This window comes from Kogia breviceps, chromosome 3, assembly GCF_026419965.1.
Source record: "Kogia breviceps isolate mKogBre1 chromosome 3, mKogBre1 haplotype 1, whole genome shotgun sequence".
In the NCBI taxonomy this organism is placed as follows: domain Eukaryota; kingdom Metazoa; phylum Chordata; class Mammalia; order Artiodactyla; family Physeteridae; genus Kogia; species Kogia breviceps.
Window position 1 is genome coordinate 94648442 of NC_081312.1, and position 21337 is coordinate 94669778.

At 43.2% G+C, this 21337-nt stretch overlaps 1 protein-coding gene across 6 annotated transcripts in view; it reads left to right on the plus strand.

The window, feature by feature from the left end:
• The first annotated feature begins 1263 nt into the window (after positions 1-1263).
• The window catches only part of GLDN (gliomedin), a 73901-nt gene continuing 53827 nt past the window's right edge, over positions 1264-21337 (plus strand). For 2 of the 6 annotated variants that reach the window (XM_067029253.1, XM_067029250.1), the window contains exon 1: positions 1264-1940. In XM_067029253.1, coding sequence (XP_066885354.1) covers positions 1578-1940 — 363 coding nt within the window. In that variant the 5' untranslated portion in view covers positions 1264-1577. The remainder of the gene's footprint in view (positions 1941-21337) is intronic. The other 4 variants (XM_067029251.1, XM_067029254.1, XM_067029252.1 and 1 more) reach the window with 3 other exon arrangements.

Below are 21337 nucleotides of genomic sequence, written 5' to 3' on the forward strand. Positions count from 1 at the left end.
CTGTCTCTCCATGGCTTCTCCCCATTGGTCCTAAGCCTGACAGTTGGCACCCTATGCCTAGGTGAAAAGAGATGAGGGCACATGGCAATTCTTCCAACAGGTCATAATATGTTGGAGTTGGGAGGAACTGGACAACATTGTCTGTATGACCCCTATCCCCTCCCAGACATCATGTCCCCATAGTTGAGGTCCTTCATGAACCACTTGGGCCTTCATGCTTTCCTGATTCCTCATCCTGGATGTTCTTTTAAGAATATGCAAGTTGGTCAATGTCCCAATTAAAACTCGGGAATACAGACCTTGACACGGAACCTTGAAGCTCCAGCTGGCTCAGTGGCAGGGAGCCACCTCCTTCTCTGAGATAATGGGCTGTGGAAACCGCACTCTTGTCTTCTAGTTGTGGCTTCCCACACCACCAGGGCCTCCTGCAGGCCCTGGGGCCTCAGGGAGGCAGAGCCATTCTAGAGGAAGCTGAGAAAAATAGGGATGATGAGGTCCTTGGAGGAGACTGAGAAGTGACTCTGCATTGGGGAGGGGGAGACAGTGGCCCTTGAGGCACAGCAAGCAAATGAGCTAACAGGAAGTGGTGGGGGCTGTGAAGGGGTAGCCAGGAGGTATGAGGCAACTGCCCCCTCAAGTAAGACAGACTAAGGTAAGGTCCAGCAGGGACCCAGAGTCCCAACCCTTCAGCCAGAAAGCACCTCAGAATCAGTCCAGAGTGGTCTTGGGACATGCTTCAAGGCCCCCAGCTGGGTAGCAGCAGGATAGGGTTAGAACCAGTTCTCCTGATTTCCACTCTGGAGTTTTTTTTCTCATCACCTTGCTACCTCCCAGATATGGATCTCATGGGAGAGTTCTTGGCCTGTCACATCCTGGAAAATCTCCCTTCACAGATGATTCCTGCTTGTCATGCAGGGCTGGGCTTTTCTGGTTCTGATGGGTGGCTTTTTTAACCCTCCAATGCCAGCTGTTTCCCTGTCTCTAGCCATTCCCTTCCTAGGAAAGATAGAGTGGGGTCTTCAGTGGCCACATGAGGCCTTATGACCCTGGGGAGGAATGATAGGCAGCCTGGGACCCAGCCCAGCAGCAGACCTCCCAGGGACAGTGGGCACATGCCTTGGCATCTGGGCACGCTGATCCTTTTCTCCAGAGAGGGCAGTGTTGGGGGAGGAGGGGGTGGAATCCAGCGACTTCTCAGGCCATAAGAATTCCTGCTCTCCCCCTCAGTCTGACCCTTGTCCTGCCCGTCTGGGCCACGGCAATGCCCACGCGCAGGGCAGCGGGGGAAAAGGAAGGAGAGACGGGTTTGCTGGTTTGCTTGGCCGGGCACCAGGAGCGTGAGCCCTGCCCCCCTCCGCGGACTGTCTCCACTTGCTCCTCTCCCCCTCTCCGCCTGCCTGTCCCTCCGGGCTGCTCGGGCGCCACCACTACTGTCCCCAACCCTCCCCGCCAGCCGGGCCAAAGGGCGGCGTGACTCACGGCGCTGCCACCAGCCCACAGCTTGCCCACAGCGTATAAAGGCTGCGGGGTTGAAAGGCGGCAGAGCCTCGTCCGACCCGGCCCAAGGCGCGTAGAGCATGGCCGGAGGCGCGCAGCGAGGCCGCGGGGGCGCGGGCTGGGGGCTGCGCGGCGCCCTGGCCGCCGTGGCCCTACTCTCGGCGCTCAATGCTGCCGGCACGGTGTTCGCGCTGTGCCAGTGGCGCGGGCTGAGCGCGGCGCTGCGGGCGCTGGAGGCTCAGCGTGGCCGGGAGCAGCGCGAGGACAGCGCCCTGCGCGCCTTCCTGGCGGAGCTGAGTCACGCACCTCGCCGGGCGCCCGCGCCACCGCCAGACCCTGTGAGCGCCGCGCGCAACAAGCGCAGCCACGGCGGGGAACCGGCGCAGCACATCCGCGCCGAGAGCCACGACATGCTGTTGATGATGACCTACTCCATGGTGCCGGTAGGCGGGGGCTCAGCTCCCCTTGACGCCCCCGCCGGGGTGGGCGGCGTACAGTGTGGGGAGAGAGCCCTAGACGCCCTCTCCTCCCCTGGCCAGATGGCAAGGTGCCGTGGGGAGAGGTCCTGAGTGTGAGCCCTCTGGGGAAGTCACCTTGGCAAGCACCTTAGCCCTCTGGGGTCAGTTTCTTCATCTGTCAAATGGGGGAGGGGGTGAAGGGGTAAGTCTTCCACCTCTGACGTCGTTCAGTCTGCAGATAAATGAGGGGAGTAGGCAGTGTTTTTAAGAGGCTACTTCCTAAAAAAAAAAAAAAAAAAAAAAAGAGGCTACTTCCTAACTTTGGACAAGTTTTCACCTTCTGGTGTGCAAGGAGCCACAGCAGCCCCGGGCTGTGCCTGTGCAATTCGTAGGGGCCCCCTGAGAGCACGGAGGAGGTAGCATTTCTGAGAGCGCAGCCTTCTTCAATAAAGGGATTATTTCCATGGCATGATCTAGTGGTCTGGCGTTTCACCTGGCCTTGGCTCAGCAGCACAAGACTGCCGACCTAATAGTCTCTGTTTAAGTGAAAACAATCAGCCCTAATTTTACCAACCCCCAGGACCTTTCTACGGAGAAACTTAAACTTTTGTCTAAAGTGGTTACAAATAGTGGAAATCAACATAGAGCAATTTTCTTAAAACGCAATGTCAAAGCTGAGGTTCATCATATGGGCTCTAAGAAGTCTATGGAACTTCAGAAAATGTCAGTGTGTGCTCTCGTAGGCGCGTGCATCTAGGGAGAGTCCATAGCTTTTCGTTAGATTTTCAAGGGGGCTCCATTGCACTCCCCCCAAAAGGTTTAGGAAACACTGCTGTTAAAAAAGTCTTTAAAGCAAAGCCTCAAAAATCTTTTTTCCAGTGTTAACTTTCTTTGCTTTTGCTGATTTTAACTCAGTAATTATCTAACAATTACATTTAGATCACATTGCAGTTCCCCGTTTCAGTTCATTATCCGTTACAACCGCTATGGTCTTATTTCACTTTAAAATTACAAAAATTTCAGTTCTATCACCTCAAGTCAAGTGTAAGCCATATTTTGGAATCCTAGTTATTTGAAGATAAATCCACTTAAACCTGTTACAGAAGCTTTTAAATATCTTACATGAGCTGAAGTGCTTTTAAAACTACATGGAGGACTTCCCTGGTGGCCCAGTGGTTGGGAGTCCGCCTGCCAATGCGGGGGTGGGGGCGGAGGGGAAGAGGAAGTGGGGGGAAGAGTTCAAGCCTTGGTCCGGGAGGATCCCACATGCGGCAGAGCGGCTGGGCCCCTGCGCCACGGCTGCTGAGCCTGTGCTCAGGAGCCCCCGCGTGAGCCACAGCTACTGAGGCCCGTGCGCCTGGAGCCCATGCTCTGCGGCGGGAGGGGCCACCGCAATGAGGGGGCTGAGAGTGGCCCCGGCTCGCCGGGGCTGGAGAGGACCCGCGGTCAGCGGCAGGGACCCAACGCAGCCAAAAATCAATCAAGGAGTATTTTATATAAAAAATAAATTAAAATAAAACTACATGGAAGTACTACACACTTCAAACACATCTTTTGAGAAAGGTCACATTTTCCATTCCTGGATTCAGTTTTTACCCACGTTATCATTTAGAAATCTGGGCCCAAGCAAAAATTTCAAAAAAAAGAACTCTGTAAAAGGAAGAAATCTCCTTAAGGGAATTCACTCTTTCTTGGCTCTCCACCACGCATTTTGAGGGGTTTTTGAAATCGTCTGAGAAGGATGCATCTGAACATCAACATTTTATATTTTTAATCCTGCTTTTAAGGTAGAGGCTTATGTATCCAAATTGCATCCTGTTCAGTCACTAACCCAAAAGAACGCAGACTCATTTCTGTGTCAGTATGAAAGCTGATTTAACTACCACCACCTGCTCTGTTGCAAGTCAACAGAAACATTACATTTGTCAGGCTGAGAAGCACTTGTAGATTATCCCCAACTCATCCCCCACTTACAATGGGTGTGTTTTGACCTTTTGGAGTCACTGAGGGACTTTCTGTGCAGGCCAGGAGAAAGCCACCATCATATTCCTCTTGGGAGTAGCTCTCAAACAGTAGGCTTAGGGATCACCTGGGAACATATTAAAAATGCAGATTTCAGGGCCCCACCCTCAGACTTGTAGAATTATAATCTCCAGAATCGGCTTCCTTAAGAAGTCCCCTGATCCCCATTCTCCCACCTTCCCAACCCCTTGATGAGTTTGATACAGTTTGTCCAGGTGCCACACTTTGCGAAAAGCTCCTCTAGACCATGGCTTCTCTAACTTTAATGTGCATGTGAATATTTGGGGGATCTTATTTAAATACATATTCTGATTCAGAAGGTCTAAGTTGGGGCCTGAGCTTCTGAATTTGTAGCAAGCTCCTGCTGACATCAGTGCTGCTGGTCTGAGACCAACACTTTGAATAACACCGTTCCAGAGCAGTGGTTGCACATTGAAATCATATGGGGAGTTTAAACATGACTGATGCCTAAGCCCCACCTCCCAGAGATTCTGAATTAATTGTTAGGGGTGGGTGCCCACTCACCAACGCAAAGGACCTTGGCAGGCCTTCCCGATGATGGTCAGCCGTGTTAAGCATCTCACGCTCATCACTTCTCCCCTGAGGCCTCTACTTTGGGCAGAGGAACCAACTTAACTGGTGAGAAGCCTTTTACATACTTTATTTTAGCAACACTCTCACCATTCACCTTTGCAGATTTTTCTCATTTTTAATCTCTGTTTTTCTCAGAACAGAGAATTATCCACATGAGGAAACAATTTTTAAGAACTTTCTTAGGGCACCTTGAGTAGAAAAGCTACTAAGAGAACTATTTAGTGTACAGCATGGAGGTCAATATGCCCACTTCTTAAGGTTGAAGTCTACACTTTCCCTCGCCCTTTTATATAGCACCAGTAGGTCTTGAATGAGGGTGAAATCAGAAGTCCCATGTCCTTAGAGATCTAGGAACAAAGAAGTAAGCTGTATGCAGACTAATTTCAGCATTTCAAAAAGTCTTCCAAAATGGCTCATTTATCCAAGATGAGCCTTCTTAAGCCAGCTGACACTTCTAAGTTCTGTGCTTTTGGCTGAAAGTACATCAACTCAGCGTGGTCATTCTGGTTAGCACAGTCTGCCCGGAAACTGATTGGCAGCTGTAAATGACTTTGTTAAAAGGGCAACATAACTAATTATTACTTAAATACAGTTAATTTGGTACAGCCAAACACATTAAATCTTTAAAAGTAAGTGGGTACTTTGGAGAAAAGTAATAAAAGGGGCCCTGGGTACCACTGAGCTTGACCAGTAATGGAACCCATCTGCCAGGAACTCCTGCAGAAGATGCTGCTTCTGTCTAGTCTCCACTCCCTCGCCACCCCTCTTCTCACTCTTCCTCTCATCAGCTGCTCTCTCTCCCCATTCTTCAGGTCTCACTCTTATTGATGTTCTGGTAGCTTTATCATACTCCCTGAAATCTTGGGTCGAGCACCCAGGAAAGTTTTACTTCTCACAATGTGCACTTTAACAAGCTTTAAATAGATCAAAGATTTACATTTAAAAAATGAAACTCTAAAATTGCTAGAAGAAAATATGAGTAAATTCATTTTTAATTTTGGAATGGGGAATACCTTTCTTTCAAACTATAACTCAAAAGCCTGAAGCAAACAATAAATAAGTAAATTTAACCACATTTAAAAAGCACACACAACAACAAAACTGCATCACAAACAACAATAAAAACAAACGCATACACCATAAACAGAGGCAAAAGATAAATGACAAACTGGAAAGAAATATTTGCAGCTCATATCATAGGTACAGGGCTACTCTTCTGAATATATATAGCAGTTCTAGAAGTTGATTTAAACAGATAAGAATTTAATAGGGAAATCTGCAACAGAAATAGGAATCCAGTAGGAGTATGGAACAGATAGTTCTCAGGAAAAGAAATACAAATTTCTCTTAAAAACACAGGAAAAGAACTCTTGATTCAAAAATGCAAATTACAGCTGCTCTGAAATATAATTTTTACCTGTCAGAATGACAACTGCAAAAGTTTGTCGACATATTCTGTTGGGGAAACTGAAGGGAAACAGACATGCTCTTGCATTGCTGTTTGGAGTGCAAAATGCTACAACCCATATGGAAGCCAATTTGGCAATACCTTTGGATTACAAACACACTTACCCTCTGACCCAGTAATCTTGCTTGTGGGAATTTATCCTGCACAACAGACTTTATCACCTCTGAAATGACGTATGCACATAGTTATTCATTGCAGAATATTTGTAAAAACAAAAGACTATTAACCTGTGTCCACTACAGGACTAGTTAAATAAACTGACCTATATACATCCACTGGGATACGAGGTAGCTGTAAAACAAGAATAAGTAAATTCTCTAAGTTCTGCTATGGGAACAATCCCCAGGATATATTTTAAGTGACAAAAGTGTAAGGAAGAAGGGGGGAAAAAAATAAATGAAATTAACAAAAGTATTTACTTAGGGAGGGTGGGGATGAGGTTGGGAATGAGCCTTTCACTGCATAGCTTTGTGCATCATTTTGACTTTTGAACCATGTGATTATGTTACTCTTATCGTGAGAGAAAAGGCCATAAGCACAAGGTTACATGGCAGCTGCCCCTGGGCTGGGGGCCATAGGGCGTGGTAGGGACCGCTCCAGCCCAAGGTTCATGTGCTGTGTCTATAGGGGAGGTTTTTGCTGGTGGTTGCTGTACGAGAACGAGAGCCCAGTGTTCCTGATCTTTTGATTTTGTCAAGAAAAGTAAAAAATCTGACTTTTTATGTGAAATATCTTGGCTTTGAAGTATTGACAAAAATTCCCTCAAAATGTTTTTGAATTGACTGGCAGTGTGTTGGCCAAACAACACTCACATTGTTAGGGGCCATGTTAGGACTTCCAAGCTTAGTTTGCAGCAGGCTCATCTCATAATAATGAGTAGTTTTGAACAAAAATGGCTTTATTTAGTTCCAGCACAACCTCCACCCCCACCACTGATTTCCCAGCCTGGTTCTGAAAGGATAGTGGTATCTATGGCATTGTTATCATTATTGGTGGTTAAATGGAGATGGTTTTTTGCATTCAGTTTGGTTTGGTTTGTTTCATTTTGTTTTGTTTCTGGCTGTCTCTAAACATTAACTCCACCTTCAGAGGATGGAGCTTTCCTGTCACTATGGCTTTTCAAAAACATGTGTTCTGAAGGTCATTCTCAAGGAGGAGATTCCAGCTATGTTAAGCAGTAATGCATTATAGCAAACAGAACTTTTCATGATGACTGTTATGAGGTACCCTTATATGGATCTATACATTATCTTGTTTATAGGGGACAAAAATCACGTTACCTGTAGTTACAGCTTCTGCTTGTATGGATGCTATATTTCCTTGAAGGAAAGGAAGGTAACCCCTGCCTTTCCCACTCCTTGAACTGGGTCACTTCCAGGGTGTAAAAGCTGAGGATTTACACCAGGGGTTAACAAACTATGGCCTAAGGTCAAATCAAGCCTGCTACTTGTTTTTGTGCAGCCCATGACTTAAGAATGATTTTTAAATTTATAAATGGATAGGAAAAAAATCAAAAGAGGAATAATATTTCATGATACATGAGCATTATATGAAATTCAAGTTTCAGTAACCATAAATAAAGTTTTATTGGAATACATCCATGCCCACTTGTTTATGTATTGTCTGTGGCTGCTTGACACATGACAACTGGAGAACTGAGTAGTTGCACCAGAGACCATATGGCCCACGAAGCCTAATATATTTTCTGTCTTGTCCTTTGCAGAAAACTTTGCCGACCTCTCATTTAGACAGTGGTCCATGGGAACATAGGGGTGCTAGGGATGGTTCCTTTCGGGAGCTAATTTAGTAAAATCAGGGTTCTTCTAGCATAGGGTTAGCCCTGGAGTTTAAGACCTCCCACAAGGAAACAGAGCCCAGGACAGAGCTGCCCTGAGACTGTGGTTTCACTCTAGAGGGAGGCTGTGGGGCTGAGCTAGCCCTCAAGCCTTTGCTCCCCCTAAGCTGACTTCCCAAGTCAAGAGCAGTCAAAGTTAGGACAGCTTTTAGCCACCCATTTAACCCCATATCTAGGTCTTGTTTCATGCCCCATCTATTCTCTTCAGTTGAAGGGGAGAAACATATACCCCATTAGGTCCTGTCACATGAAGTGGACCCTGATGAGAGCTCAGAGGCCTTATAGAGCAGAACAAAAAAAGACTGGGCAGCCAAAGTAATAACCCACACAGAGAGACTGGGAGGTGGGTTTCCGTGGCCTTCCTCATAGCAGCATGTGCACGTGGGCACTTGGGATGTCACACCTGACACTGTGGGGTTAATTTGCATGTTAGAAGCCATTTCCAGGTATCAAGGGTAAGAGAGAATTTGAAGCTACATCTCTGCTAAGACTGTGCCTGGTATTGGTACTGTGAACAACACACCCATAAACTTCACTCATGTATCAGGTCATGATGGTATGTGAGGAAGACAGGAGAGAGTTGGCCCCTTAGCTACATCCTTCAGACACTTTCTTCATTGACACATATTTTTCACACATGCAAATAAAGCATTCAGTGTAGATGTACAGTTGTCATGATTCTCTAAGGACTTATGTGAGAAACAAATGGGTCAAGACTGAGCATCTGGACCCATAGGGACAGGGAAGTTGTGTTGACCACAGGAGAGGCATTAAACCATTTGGACCTGCTCTCAGGTCCTGTGGCTATTCAAAAGTTCCTAGCTTCTTTCTAGCCAAAGCAGCAGAGGTGAGGGCAGCAGGGTCAAGCCTGCTGAGCCTTTACAGTCTGAGCAGGATGGACCTCTTGGGGCCTGATAAATTGTCCACTCTCATCTTTTTCTGCTGTTTCCCTGCCTTTCCTTCAACCTTCACTGCCACTGTGCCAAGGATAAAATGAACTCAAAGTCATGGTCCCCCCCTGGAAAAGAAAGCCACTCCACTCTGGGGAGACAGCAGAATCCCTCAGACCTGCCTGTCATTTTGTACCACTGCCCACTAGATGATAGGCTGAGAGACCCTTGGTCAGAGAGCCCTTTCTGGGTGAGTTGCAGAACAACTGCTCAGATCCACGGGTCTGCCAATGCCAAGGGGCTGTTCATCCTCCATAAAGCCCGAGTCTCAGGATCCATCTTTGGCTGATCCAAGCTCACCTCCACGTGGCGCTACTGTCACCTTCAGCCATTGTGTTCCTGCCCTTAACTTGAGACACCTGGGATTCCTTCTTCACAGTCAGGTTTGCAGCCAAATTCTCTCTCCCTGATGCTTCCCTGAGGTATGTTGTGGCAGTCGTCTGACCCACGAGTCAGACAGATTCTCATCCCGGGCCCGCAGCTTGGTAGCTGGGCGACATTGGGCAAGTCTTTTAATTTCCCCAACCCTCAGTTTCCTCCTCTGTAAGATTGAGATAATAGTATGCACCTCATAGGACTGTTAGGAGGTTTAAGGGAAATAATGTAGGTAAAGGACGGTGCCTGGTATAGTCAGATTTCCAGTAAGTGTTCATTGTTGCTGTTACTGAGATTAATCACTATGACTTTATCATGCAGCCCTCCTTGTCCAAAGCCCTCAGTATCTTGTTTCTGGCTTTACTCTTCATCTCCACTTTCTTCAGAATGCCAAGTTGTCTGATCATATGTGCTTTTTTTTTTTTATCAGCTGCTGCTTTGGGATCATATTTGGCCTTTTGAAGCCTAGGGTGGCATCACACCAACCTAAATCATCTTGTCATTGAAAACAAAACAGAATTAGCCTTGATATGGGAACAAGGCTTCTTCAACAGTTCAGGCTTTCCTGGGGCCTCACCCCTTCTTCATGGCCACTGATGACGAGGTTTGACACCCACTAGAAGAGAGTCACATTCACCCCATTTCTGATTGGTGTAGCTGTTGTTAACTCCTGCTGATTCCTGTTGGTGGCAGTCCTGAAAAAAATTTTGGGTGCTTTCATTTGGAAAATTGACAAAATGTGAGTGGAAGGTAGAGCAAAAAACTTCTAAGAAAGGAGAACAATTTACTTCTTAGGGGTCTCATGTTCTCTAGGATATAGGTACCTATGTGAGAACTATCAAAATAGTCTTTATATCTGATAAAACATATTTATCTGGAAAAAAAGACATTTTTTTAAAAAGTCTACATTATTCAAACTCTCCTTCCCTCCCCCCCCACCAGAAAAAATCCTTGGCCAAATCTAGTTGACATTCAAGCTTCATTTACATGCATTTTATCTACAGACTAAAGGTCATGTTGTGTAAAACAAGCTGATGATTTTAGGTTGTAATTCTTCTACAAAGGGAGCATTTTTCAGCCCATCAGTTGCTTTTTTTAAATGTAGCTCTTTGGGTTTTAATAGCTCTATATTTTAAGTAGATATAATTTACTTCTAGTCTGACTAAAGTTGTGACACAATTTTCTTTACTGAAAGGTAGAGTTAAAACAACAAGGCCAGCTAAAGATCACTTAAAATGCAATTTGTTCTGAATGCCATAGATAGAATAACCCCTTCATCTTGCCACTCAGAAAGTTTCTTGTGCTTATCAAAGCGCTGGGAACTTTGGAGATCCTGCATAGGCTGTATGTAAAAGCTGAGAAGGACTTGGAAATGCGTTGTGGATAACTGTACCCAAGCTAAAATGATGAGCTGGCAGCTGCAAAATAATTCCCCAGTTTTTCAGTAACTTAGTGTGATTGGGGTCTGGAATCCTTTCACTCAAAGGTAGAAAAGGCCCTCTCCCTTTAGGCAGCATTTGAGAAACTTGGAATCAATCCCACTGAACAGGAAGACCTTTAGAGAAAAATCCTTTACAGTAAGCATCAGGGCAGTGACAAAGAGAGAAAATCAATCCTCACTAAAGTGATGAAAGCAGGTTTCATGGAGGAGACAGAACTTGAAAGGGGCAATGAAGGGTTGGTGAGATTTGAGCAGGCAAGGAGGGAAAATCATTCCAAGTGCAGGTAATAACTTGAGCCAAGGTCTAGGGACAGGAATGAACGTGGTACAAGGCTTGGAAGAGCAAGAAGCTTTCCTGCACTGGGGAGTTTGGGCTGTGGGAGAGGAATTAAGATGGCTACATGAGAGAGAGCCTTGAATTTCTACTTTTGAAAAGTTGAGAATGAATCTGGTGGGCAATTGGGAGAATTTTTCAAGGAGCAATCATGAAGAATGTGGTTTTATAGGACTGGTCTGGCTGTACGATGCAGGAAGGACTCTGCACAGGGGAGAGACAAGAGACAGGAAGAAAGTTAGGAAATTATTGCATTAGTCCAGGCAGGAGATGGTTCTGTCTGGCTAAGGTGATGGCATCAGAAATGGAGAAGAGGGCTTCCCTGGTGGCGCAGTGGTTGAGAATCCGCCTGCCAATGCAGGAGACACGGGTTCGTGCCCTGGTCCGGGAAGATCCCACGTGCCGCGGAGCAACTAAGCCCGTGAGCCATGGCCGCTAGGCCTGTGCGTCCGGAGAAGATATAGATCCTAGAAATACCAAGAAATAAGAATGCATTGAAGTTGGGAACTAATTGGATGTAAGAAAGAGAAAGGAGCCACCTGGTCCAGATCCATCCAAAGATGGTGGCATCATGGACAGAATTGAGGATCCTAAAGTGGGTTAGTTTAGAAGTGAGGATGCTAACTTTGTTTTGAGACTGAATATGAGATGAAAAGAGAGGAGAAAAGAGGGAAGGAAAACTGAAGAGTAAAAGAGTATTCAAGGAAAGGAGAACCCATTTCTTCCAAGAAGAATTCTGTCTTCTCTATGAGAGAGGTCTTTACAAGTCTAAAGTGTAAAAGACAGACCTGAAAGCCTTTATAATGAGTGCTGGAATCATATTATGTGTTTACTCCTAGCTCCCCTCTTAGCTGTGTGACCTTTAACAGATCACTCAACCTCTCTGAATCTCAGTTTCCTCATTCTTAAGAAGGCAATGACAGTAGTATCTACCTTAGGTGTTGTCATAAGGATTCAATTCAATAATCCATGTGAAGTCCTTAGCATGGTGCCTAGAACTCAATATATGTTAGCTTGTTGTTACTGATATTTATTATTTCTCAAATCCTTCCTTTTTGTGCTTCGGGGACTTTTGAAGCCTTGTAATTAAAACAATGGAGATTGAATCAATAGAACTTGCCAGAGAAAGGGGAGGTTCTAGAATAACTCCAAGGTCTGGCATCTCGGGTGCCATAAGGGAAACACACAGACTTCTGGAAAGAATGTCATTTCCCAGATAGTCATTTTTATGGTTCATGAGTTCAAAAAATATATACATATATATATATATATATGCTAGGTATTGAATTTAGGGACGTTAATTATGCTAAGGATAATTTGCAAATATTTTATTCATGTTCAAGGTGAACTCATGCATTTATCCTTTCATAGACCAAATCTTTTTGAACCCCACAGGAACAGCATGTTTGTCAAACCAACAGTTGCATCCAGCCAGTGTTCTGATGCTAACGTCATCAACAATTATTTTGTGGGTGAGCATCTCAACCCAAGGACCTCCTCTAAATATTTTCTGGGCTAACCACTTGTAGCTCTTCTCTGAGCGGAGGGAGGAGGGGGCTGAGCAGGGAGTAGGTTGAGAAAACATCTTCACAAATGTTTTTGCTATGTACAAAGAATGCCAAAGGGCAGAGTTTGGGATAATGGATTAATTCTTTGTCCATTCCCCCAACATTGGACAAGTTACTTAACTATGGTTATATATACTTTTCTGACTATAAGGTGAAAATAAGAATGCTTAGATAAAAATCAAAAATTAACTGAAGATGCTTGTTGAAGGGAACAATGTGAGCACAAAATATTGTTATTAACAGTTAGTGAGAGATTATTCCAGCGGTACTCCTGCTTCAGAAAACTCCATTAGAGGCCTGGGGGAGACAAGTGATTCTTAGCTCACTTCAAAACACTCATCTCTTCCACTCCTAACCTCTTCTGCACTTATTGTCTGTATCACACAACTAAAACTTTGTGTACAGTTTTGGTCTCTAATTTGTCATCTTTGGTCACCTTGTCTCTTTAAATATATCTCCACTCTTCACTAGACCTCTAATGAGGTATTTGATGAATACCTCTTCCCTCATAAAATGCATCCACAACTCAGCAAGGGCAAATATAGACTAAGGTATCTGCCAGTTTCTGAACCTAGTTTCTTTTCATACTAAGAGTTTTGGAGGTGTGTGTTAGTTTCGGCATGTAGTTACTGAGCACCTACTATATCACAGGCACAACTGTGGGTGCACAAGAAACAGTATGAAAAAATCATGCAAATTCCCATCCTGTTGGGGTTTATGTTCAGTGGGGGAAGTGGGGAGGAGCAGACAAGAACCAAAGTAAATAAGTAAATTATCTACAATATTGGAAAGTGATGAGTGCTGTGAAGAACAATAAAGCAGCGTTGAGGATTAGGGAGCAGGAAGGGGAGGATGCAATTGGAAGTCTTCTGGGTGGGGAAGGCCTCACTAAGAAGGTGACATTTGAGCAAAAACTTGAAGGAGGTGAAGGAGTGAGCCATGTGGAAATCTAGGGGAGGGCTGTGCAGGCAGAGGGAACAGCAAGTGCAAAGACCCTGAGATAGGAGAGTGTCCCCAGAGCACAAGGAACAGCAAGAAGACTGGGAGAGGATAACTGGGGGAAGGAAGGACAAGAGGACCAGTTCAAGTAGGGCCTTGCAGGCTGTTTTGAAGACATTGGCCTTTATGGGGAGTCTTTGGAGGATTTTAGGCAGAGGAGTGATATGATCTGACCTGCCTTTTCAAAGGATCACTATGATGGGACTAGACTCTCTGTGTGGGGTTGGTGGGCAGTGGTAGCAGGGAGGCCATTTATGTAGCTACTGCAGTGAAAAAAGACAGTGGCTGAGGCCAGGGTGGTAGCAGTAGAATGATAAATGGACGGTGTCTAGATATGTCTGATGTCCAGCTGATGGAATTTGCTGACAGCTTGAATATGAGGAGGGGAAAAAAGGAGTTGAGTGACTTCAGGGTTAGTGGCCAAGCAGTGGAAAGATAGAATAGCCATTAATGAGATAGAAGAATTGCAGATGGAGCAATTTTGAGGGGACTATAAGGAGTTCAGTTTGGGGGTATGTTGACATTGAGATTTCTGTTAGATGTTCAAGTGAAGATATTGAAGAGGCAGCTGAATGCCAGAGTCTGGGAGGGAAGGAATTCCAGTTGGAGGTATACCCAGGAAATAGTGGAGATGCTGAGCATGATAATACTCATGACCTGGACACAGGGAGGCTCTAACCAAGTGTCTATCTACTTCTTATTAAACCCAGATTATTTTACTTAAAGCTCTTGTATAAACAACTAAATTAATTAACTATATTGCAAGCTTTTCATACCCAGAGATTGTCTTACCTTTATAAACATAGGGCCCAACTTATCAAGTATTTGTTAATGAATAAATAGGTACTTCTAAGTCGTCAGAAATACCTTGGAAAGAAGTTTAAAAGAAATCTTTCAGGGATTAGGTAATATGTAAGTCAGTATAACAGATGCTAAGCGCCTGTTCTGGGCAGTGTGGGTGCACACTGTGGTGAGAGGAAAAACAAGAAAGGAGCCCTCAGGGAACTCATCGGCTAGTGGGAGGGGAAAATCCTCAAGCACATATGACAGAGCAAAGGATAGTAAGACCCTAAGAGAAGTAAGAGTAAAATTCAATGGGCAATCAAGAAAGGTTTCAAGAAGAAGGTGACATTTGAGCTGAAACTTGGGAGATGGGCAGGGCTTCAGAAAGGGAAAAGGCCCTTGAACGGCAGGTGGTTCATTTTAGGTGGAGCATGATAGAGGGAGATGTAAAAAATGTCTGAAGTCCTGGCCTTCATTCTTGAAAATTATTTTGAGTGTAGAATTGAGAATGTTTCCCTTTTAGTACTTGAAAGATGTCACCCCAGTATCTTCTCACTTGCCTGTTTGCAATGAGAAGCCTGCTATTCTTATCTTTGTTCTTCTCTGTGGGTTGTGTCTTTTCTTCCTCTGGCTGCTCCTAAGATTTACCTTTTACTGAATGTTTTAAGCAGTTTTATTATTATATGCCTTAGTATCATTTTCTTCATGTTTCTTTTGCTTGTGTTTTGCTGAGCTTATTGGAAATGTGGGTTTATACTTCTCATTAATATTGGGAAATTTTCTGCCATTATTTCTTCAAATATTTTTCTGCCCACCCTGCCAGCCAGGGACTCTAATTACACATGTATTGGGCTACTTTAAGTTTTTCCACAGCTCACTGATGACCTGTTTGCTTTTTAAGTCTTTTTTCTCCATGTGTTCCATTTTGTCTAGTTTCTATTGTTATGTCTTCAAATTCATTAATTTTTCTTCTGCTCTTAGTCCCACTCAGTGTACTTTTTACCTCAGACGTTCTAACTTTCATTTCTATAAGTTTGAATTGGGTGTTTTTAAATATTTTTTAAAATTTCTATTTAACATGTTCAGTCTTGCCTTTAGCTTCTTGAATGTTCTCTTTCCTGCTGAGGAATGAAGAATTCATTCATTCATAGCTTACTATGTGGAAAGCTATTGATTATGTGTTGAGGTTATAAAAGTAAACAAGATATATACTTCCCCTCCCCGAAATGCTTACAATTAGTGGGGAACAAACAAGTAACCAGGCAATGACAGGAGTGCCCTGATGGGAGAAGTGAGGGATACTGTAGGGGAGATAAGAACATCTCCAACCTGAGATGGGGAAGAAAGACTTTTGGGAAAGTGACATCAGAGCTACAGCTAGGATGATATACGAAGTGTGAGAATGACTAGGAGTTTTGCAACTTTTTTTCTGATTGTTAATGTTTCCATTATAGTAACTTGGAAAATACAGAAAGATATAAAAACTCTAATTTTAAAAGTGTTTTGCATGTTAATAAGTTAACAAAGCATGGTGACTTATGGAGAAGATACCCTGTGATCCTTTCTGGTTTTTTTTTTTTTTTTTTTTTTTAATTGCTGAAGAATCATCAGGAGAAGAACAAAAAGAGCCCCACCTCGTTAGTCAGGACTCTGTTCTCAAGGTCTGAGTTCATAGGGAGTTTTCTGTGAGAGGAAAAAAGAGAGAGAGAGAGACTGCAGGAACTGAAAGACACAGGAACAAGCCCTTGTTTTTGATGGTACAGGGTAGAACTTCTCAAAGTGCGGGTGGGGGTCATCTTCATCAAAAAGACCTGGGAGCATCTGTTTAAAAATGCTGATGTCTTGGCTACATTCTGGATCTGCTGAGTCAGAATCAGTAGAGGATGAGCCTGGAAATCTGTATGTAGATTACACTCTAGGTGATTGGAGAATCATTGGCCAGATCGGGTGGGAGAAGATATTAGAGGCTTGGTAATTTGAAGTTTAAAAGAGGAGGGCCCAGCAGAGGGTTCAAGATGGCAGCATAGTAAGATCCTGAACTCACTTCCACCCACAGACACAACAAATCTACAACTACATACAGAATAATTCCCTCTGAAAAGGACATGAAAACTGGATGAACAGAGTCTCCAGAACAAAAGGTAAAAGGACAACATCAAGGCGAACAAGAGAAACAGAAATATGGTCATACCAGGGAAAAAACCACACCCTAGCCATGGAAATCCACAATCGGAAAGGATCACAAAGGCAGAGTTTTTTTTCTGAGGAGCAAGGGATTTGAGCTCCACATGAGGCACCCAAATCACCTGGCTTTGAAAACCAACAGGAAATAATATGTCCAGGAAAATTATGGAACTCCAGGGAACAGAAAACCACCGCTTAAAAAGCTCATGCACAGACTCACTCAACCTGAAAATCAGTGCAAAAACACCAGATTGAAAGTGCCTGGACCATAGGTGAGGGGGACCCACTTACTAATCTTGAAGTATCTGCCAAAGAGGCAGGAACCAGTTGGGACACTACCCTGGGACTGAGACACTGATGAGAGCCATTTTTGTGATCTCAGGCTGCCTTGCTAATACTGGCACTGGAGGGCACCATTGTGGAAATCTCTATATAACCTCTTAACATCAATGGGCATGCCCCACCAAGAGCCCTGCCTACCCCTGTGCCTTGGCCAGGCCTTACAGCTAGCTGTGCAATAACTCATCCACCAGTGCATGGATGCCACCGTGGCAGGCCACACAGCCATTTCAAGGGCTAGCCCCACCCACCAGCATACAACAGCCACCACAACCAGGCTTCACAACCATTCATGGGGCCAGCTCCACGCACCAATGTACCGCAGGAGTAGCTACAACCTGGACACAACAGGAGGGCACATGCAGCCCACATAGGGGACACCCCTGATTATTGGCACTGGTGGTCAGGTGGGATTGCACTTCTGAGCCTCACAGGACATCTCCTACATAAGGCCACTTCTTTAAGACTGGGAAAGGTAGCTGATTTACCTAATACATAGAAACAAACACAGAAAATTAGGCAAAATGAGGAGACAGAGGAATATGTTCCAATTAAAAGAACAAGGCAAAACCTCAAAATAGGAACTAAGTGAAATGGAGATAAGCAATATACCTGATAAAGTGTTCATAATAATGATCATAAAGATGCTCACCGAACTCAGGAGAAGAATGGAAAAATGCAGTGAGAATTTCACAGAAAGATAGAATATATAAGAAAATACCAAACAGAAGTTGTAAATGAATTGAAAAAAATCCACTAGAGGGGTTCAACAGCAGATTGGTTGAGGTAGAAGAAGAAATCAGTGAACTGGAAGACAAAGCAATGGAACTCACCCAAACAGAGCAGCAAAATGAAAAAAATAATTTAAAAAAATGAAGAATACCCTAAGGGAACTTTGGGACAACATCAAGTGGAATGACATTTGCATTCTAGGGGTTCCAAAAGGAGAAGAGAGAGAGAAAAGGCCAGAATAATTACTTGAAGAAATTGTGGCTGAAAACTTTCCTAATCTGGGGAAGGAAACAGACATTCAAGACCAGGGACCCTAGAGAGTTCCAAATAAGATGAACCCAAAGAGACACACACTAAGATACATTATGATTAAAGTGGTAAAAGTTAAGGATAAAGTGAATCTTAAAATCAACAAGGGAAAAATAACTTGTTACATACAAGAAAAACCCCATATGACTATCAGCAGATTTTTCAGCAGAAACCTTATGGGCCAGAAGGGAGTGGCATAATATATTCAAAGTGTTGAAAGGAAAAAGCTTCCAATCAAGAATTCTTTACCAAGCAAGGCGATCATTCAGAATTGAAGGAAAAATTGAGTTTCCCAGTTAAGCAAAAGCTATGGACATTCACCACCACTAAACTGGCTCTATAAGAAATATTAAAGGGACTTCTTTAAGCTGAAAAATGGCACTAATTAATTATATGAAAATGTATGAAAGTAAAAGATTTCACTGGAAAAAGTAAATATTATATAAAGCTGGTGGATAATCACCTATAAAGCAACCAGGAATGTTAAAAAAACAAAAGTAGTAAAATTAACTACAATTAAAATAATTAGTTAAGGGATACATAAAAGTAAAAGATTTTAAATGTCTCATCACAAGTATAGAGGGGTGTAAAAATATAAAGGTTTGGAATGTGTTCACATTTAAGTTGCTACCAACTTGAAACAGACTGCTATTTACATAGGATGTTATATGTGAACCTCAAGGTAACCACAGGGAAAAAACTTATAGTAAATACCCAAAAGAAAATGAGAAATGAATTGAAACATACCACTAAAGAAAACCACCAAAACACAAGGATAGAGAGAAAGAGAAGAAGAAAGGAACAAATAGGAACCACAAAACAGCCAGAAAACAATTAACAAAATGGCAATAAGTACATACCTATCAATAATTACTTAAAATGTAGATGGAATAAATTTTCCAATCAAAAGACAAAGTAGCTGAATGGATTGAAAAAAACAAACAAACAAGACTCATCTATATACTGCCTACAAGAGACTCACTTCAGAAGTAAGTACACACACACACTACTATATTTAAAAAGGATCATCAACAAGGACCTACTGTATAGCACAGGGAACTCTGCTTAATGTTATGTTGCAGCCTGGATGGGAGGGGAGTCTCGGGGAGAATGGATACATGTATATGTATGGCTGAGTTGCCTTGCTGTGCATCTGAAACTATCACAACATTGTTAATCAGCTACACTCCAGTATAAAATTAAAAGTTTTAAAAAAGTACAACAAAAAAATAATAAGAGGTAAGTTTTTTGCAAAAAAAAAAAAAAGAAGAAGAAGTAAGTACACACACAGACCACAGGTGAAGGATGGAAAAAATATTCTATGTAAATGGAAAAGAAAAGAAAGCTGGAGTAGATATACTCATATCAGACAAAATAGGCTGTAAACAAAGACTGTAATAAAAGACAAAGAAGGGCATTAGATAATGATAAAGGGATCAATCCAGTAAGAAGATGTAACATTTATAAATGTATATGCACCCAACAGAGGAGCACCAAGATATATAAAGCAAATAGTAATGGACTTAAAGGGAGAAATTAAAAGCAATATAATAATAGTAGGGAACTATAACACCCCATTTACATCAATGGATAAACCATACAGATAGAAAATCAATAAGGAAACAGCAGACTTAAATGACACATTAGACCAGATGTATTTTATTTTATTTTATTTTATTTATTTATTTATTTTTCTTTTGTGGTATGCGGGCCTCACTGTTGGGGCCTCTCCCGTTGCGGAGCACAGGCTCCGGATGCGCAGGCCCAGCGGCCATGGCTCACAGGCCCAGCCGCTCTGCGGCATGTGGGATCCTCCCAGACCGGGGCACGAACCCGTGTGCCCTCCATCGGCAGGTGGACTCTCAACCACTGCGCCACCAGGGAAGCCCTATTTTATTTTTTAACATCTTTATTGGAGTATGATTGCTTCACAATGTTGTGCTAGTTTATGCTGTACAACAAAGTGAATCAGCCACACGCACACATACATCCCCATATCTCCTCCCTCTTGTGTCTCCCTTCCACCCTCCCTATCCCACCCCTCTAGGTGGTCACAAAGCACCGAGCTGATCTCCCTGTGCCATGCAGCTGCCTCCCACCAGCTATCCACTTCACATTTTAGACTAGATGTATTTTAATACAGTAGATGCAGAAAAAGCATTTGTCAAAATTCAACATCCATTAATGATAAAAACTCCAACAAAGTAGGTATAGAAGGAACATACCTCAGCATAATAAAGGCCATATATGACAGACCCACAACTAACATCACACTCAACAACAAAAAGCTGAAAACTTTTCCTCTAAGATCAGAAACAAGACAAGGATGCCCACTCTAACCACTGTTGCTCAACATAGTATTGGAAGTTCTAGCCACAGCAATTTGGCAAGAAAAATTAATAAAAGGTATACAAATAGGAAAGGAAGAAGTAAAAACTGTCACTATTTTCAGATGACATAATATACATAGAAAATCCTAGACTCTATCAAAAAATTGTTGGAACTAATAAATGAATTCAGAACAGTAGCAGGATACAAAATCAATATATAAAAATTTGTGGCGGGAATTCCCTGGCAGTCCAGTGGTTAGGATTCTGCGCTTCCACTGCAGGAGGCCCAGGTTCGATCCCTGGTCAGGGAACTAAGATCCCTCAGAGCTGCTTGGTGTGGCCAAAAAAAAAAAAAAAAATCTGTGACATATCTATACACTAAGAACAAACTATCAGAAAGAAAAATTAAGAAAACAAACCCATTAGCAATGCAAACCCAAATCAAAAAGAATAAAATACTTAGGAATAAAATTAACCAAGGAGGGGCTTCCCTGGTGGCACAGTGGTTTAGAATCTGCCTGCCAATGCAGGGGACACGGGTTCAAGCCCTGGTCCGGGAAGATCCCACATGCCGTGGAGCAACTAAGTCCATGAGCCACAACTACTGAAGCCTATGCACTTAGAGCCCGTGCTCCTCAACAAGAGAAGCAACCACAATGAGAAGCCCATGCACCACAACGAAGAGTAGCCCCCGCTCGCCGTAACTAGAGAAAGCCTGCACGCAGCAACAAAGACCCAACACGGCCAAAAATAAATATAAATAAGATAAATAAATTTATATTAAAAAAAATTAACCAAGGAGGTAAAAGACCTGTATGGTGAAAACTACAAGACATTAATGAAAGAAATTGAAGGAGACATAAATAAGTGGGAAGATATTCTGTGCTCATGGATTGCAATAATTAATATTGTTAAAGTGTCCAAACTACCCAAAGCAATCTAAAGATTCAATGCAATCACTATCAAAATGTCAATGGCAAATTTCACAGAACTTAAATAATTCTAAAATTTGTACAGAACTACAAAAGACCCTGAATAGCCAAAATAATCTTGATAAAGAAGAACAAAGCTGGGGAAGTATCACATTCCCTGATTTCAA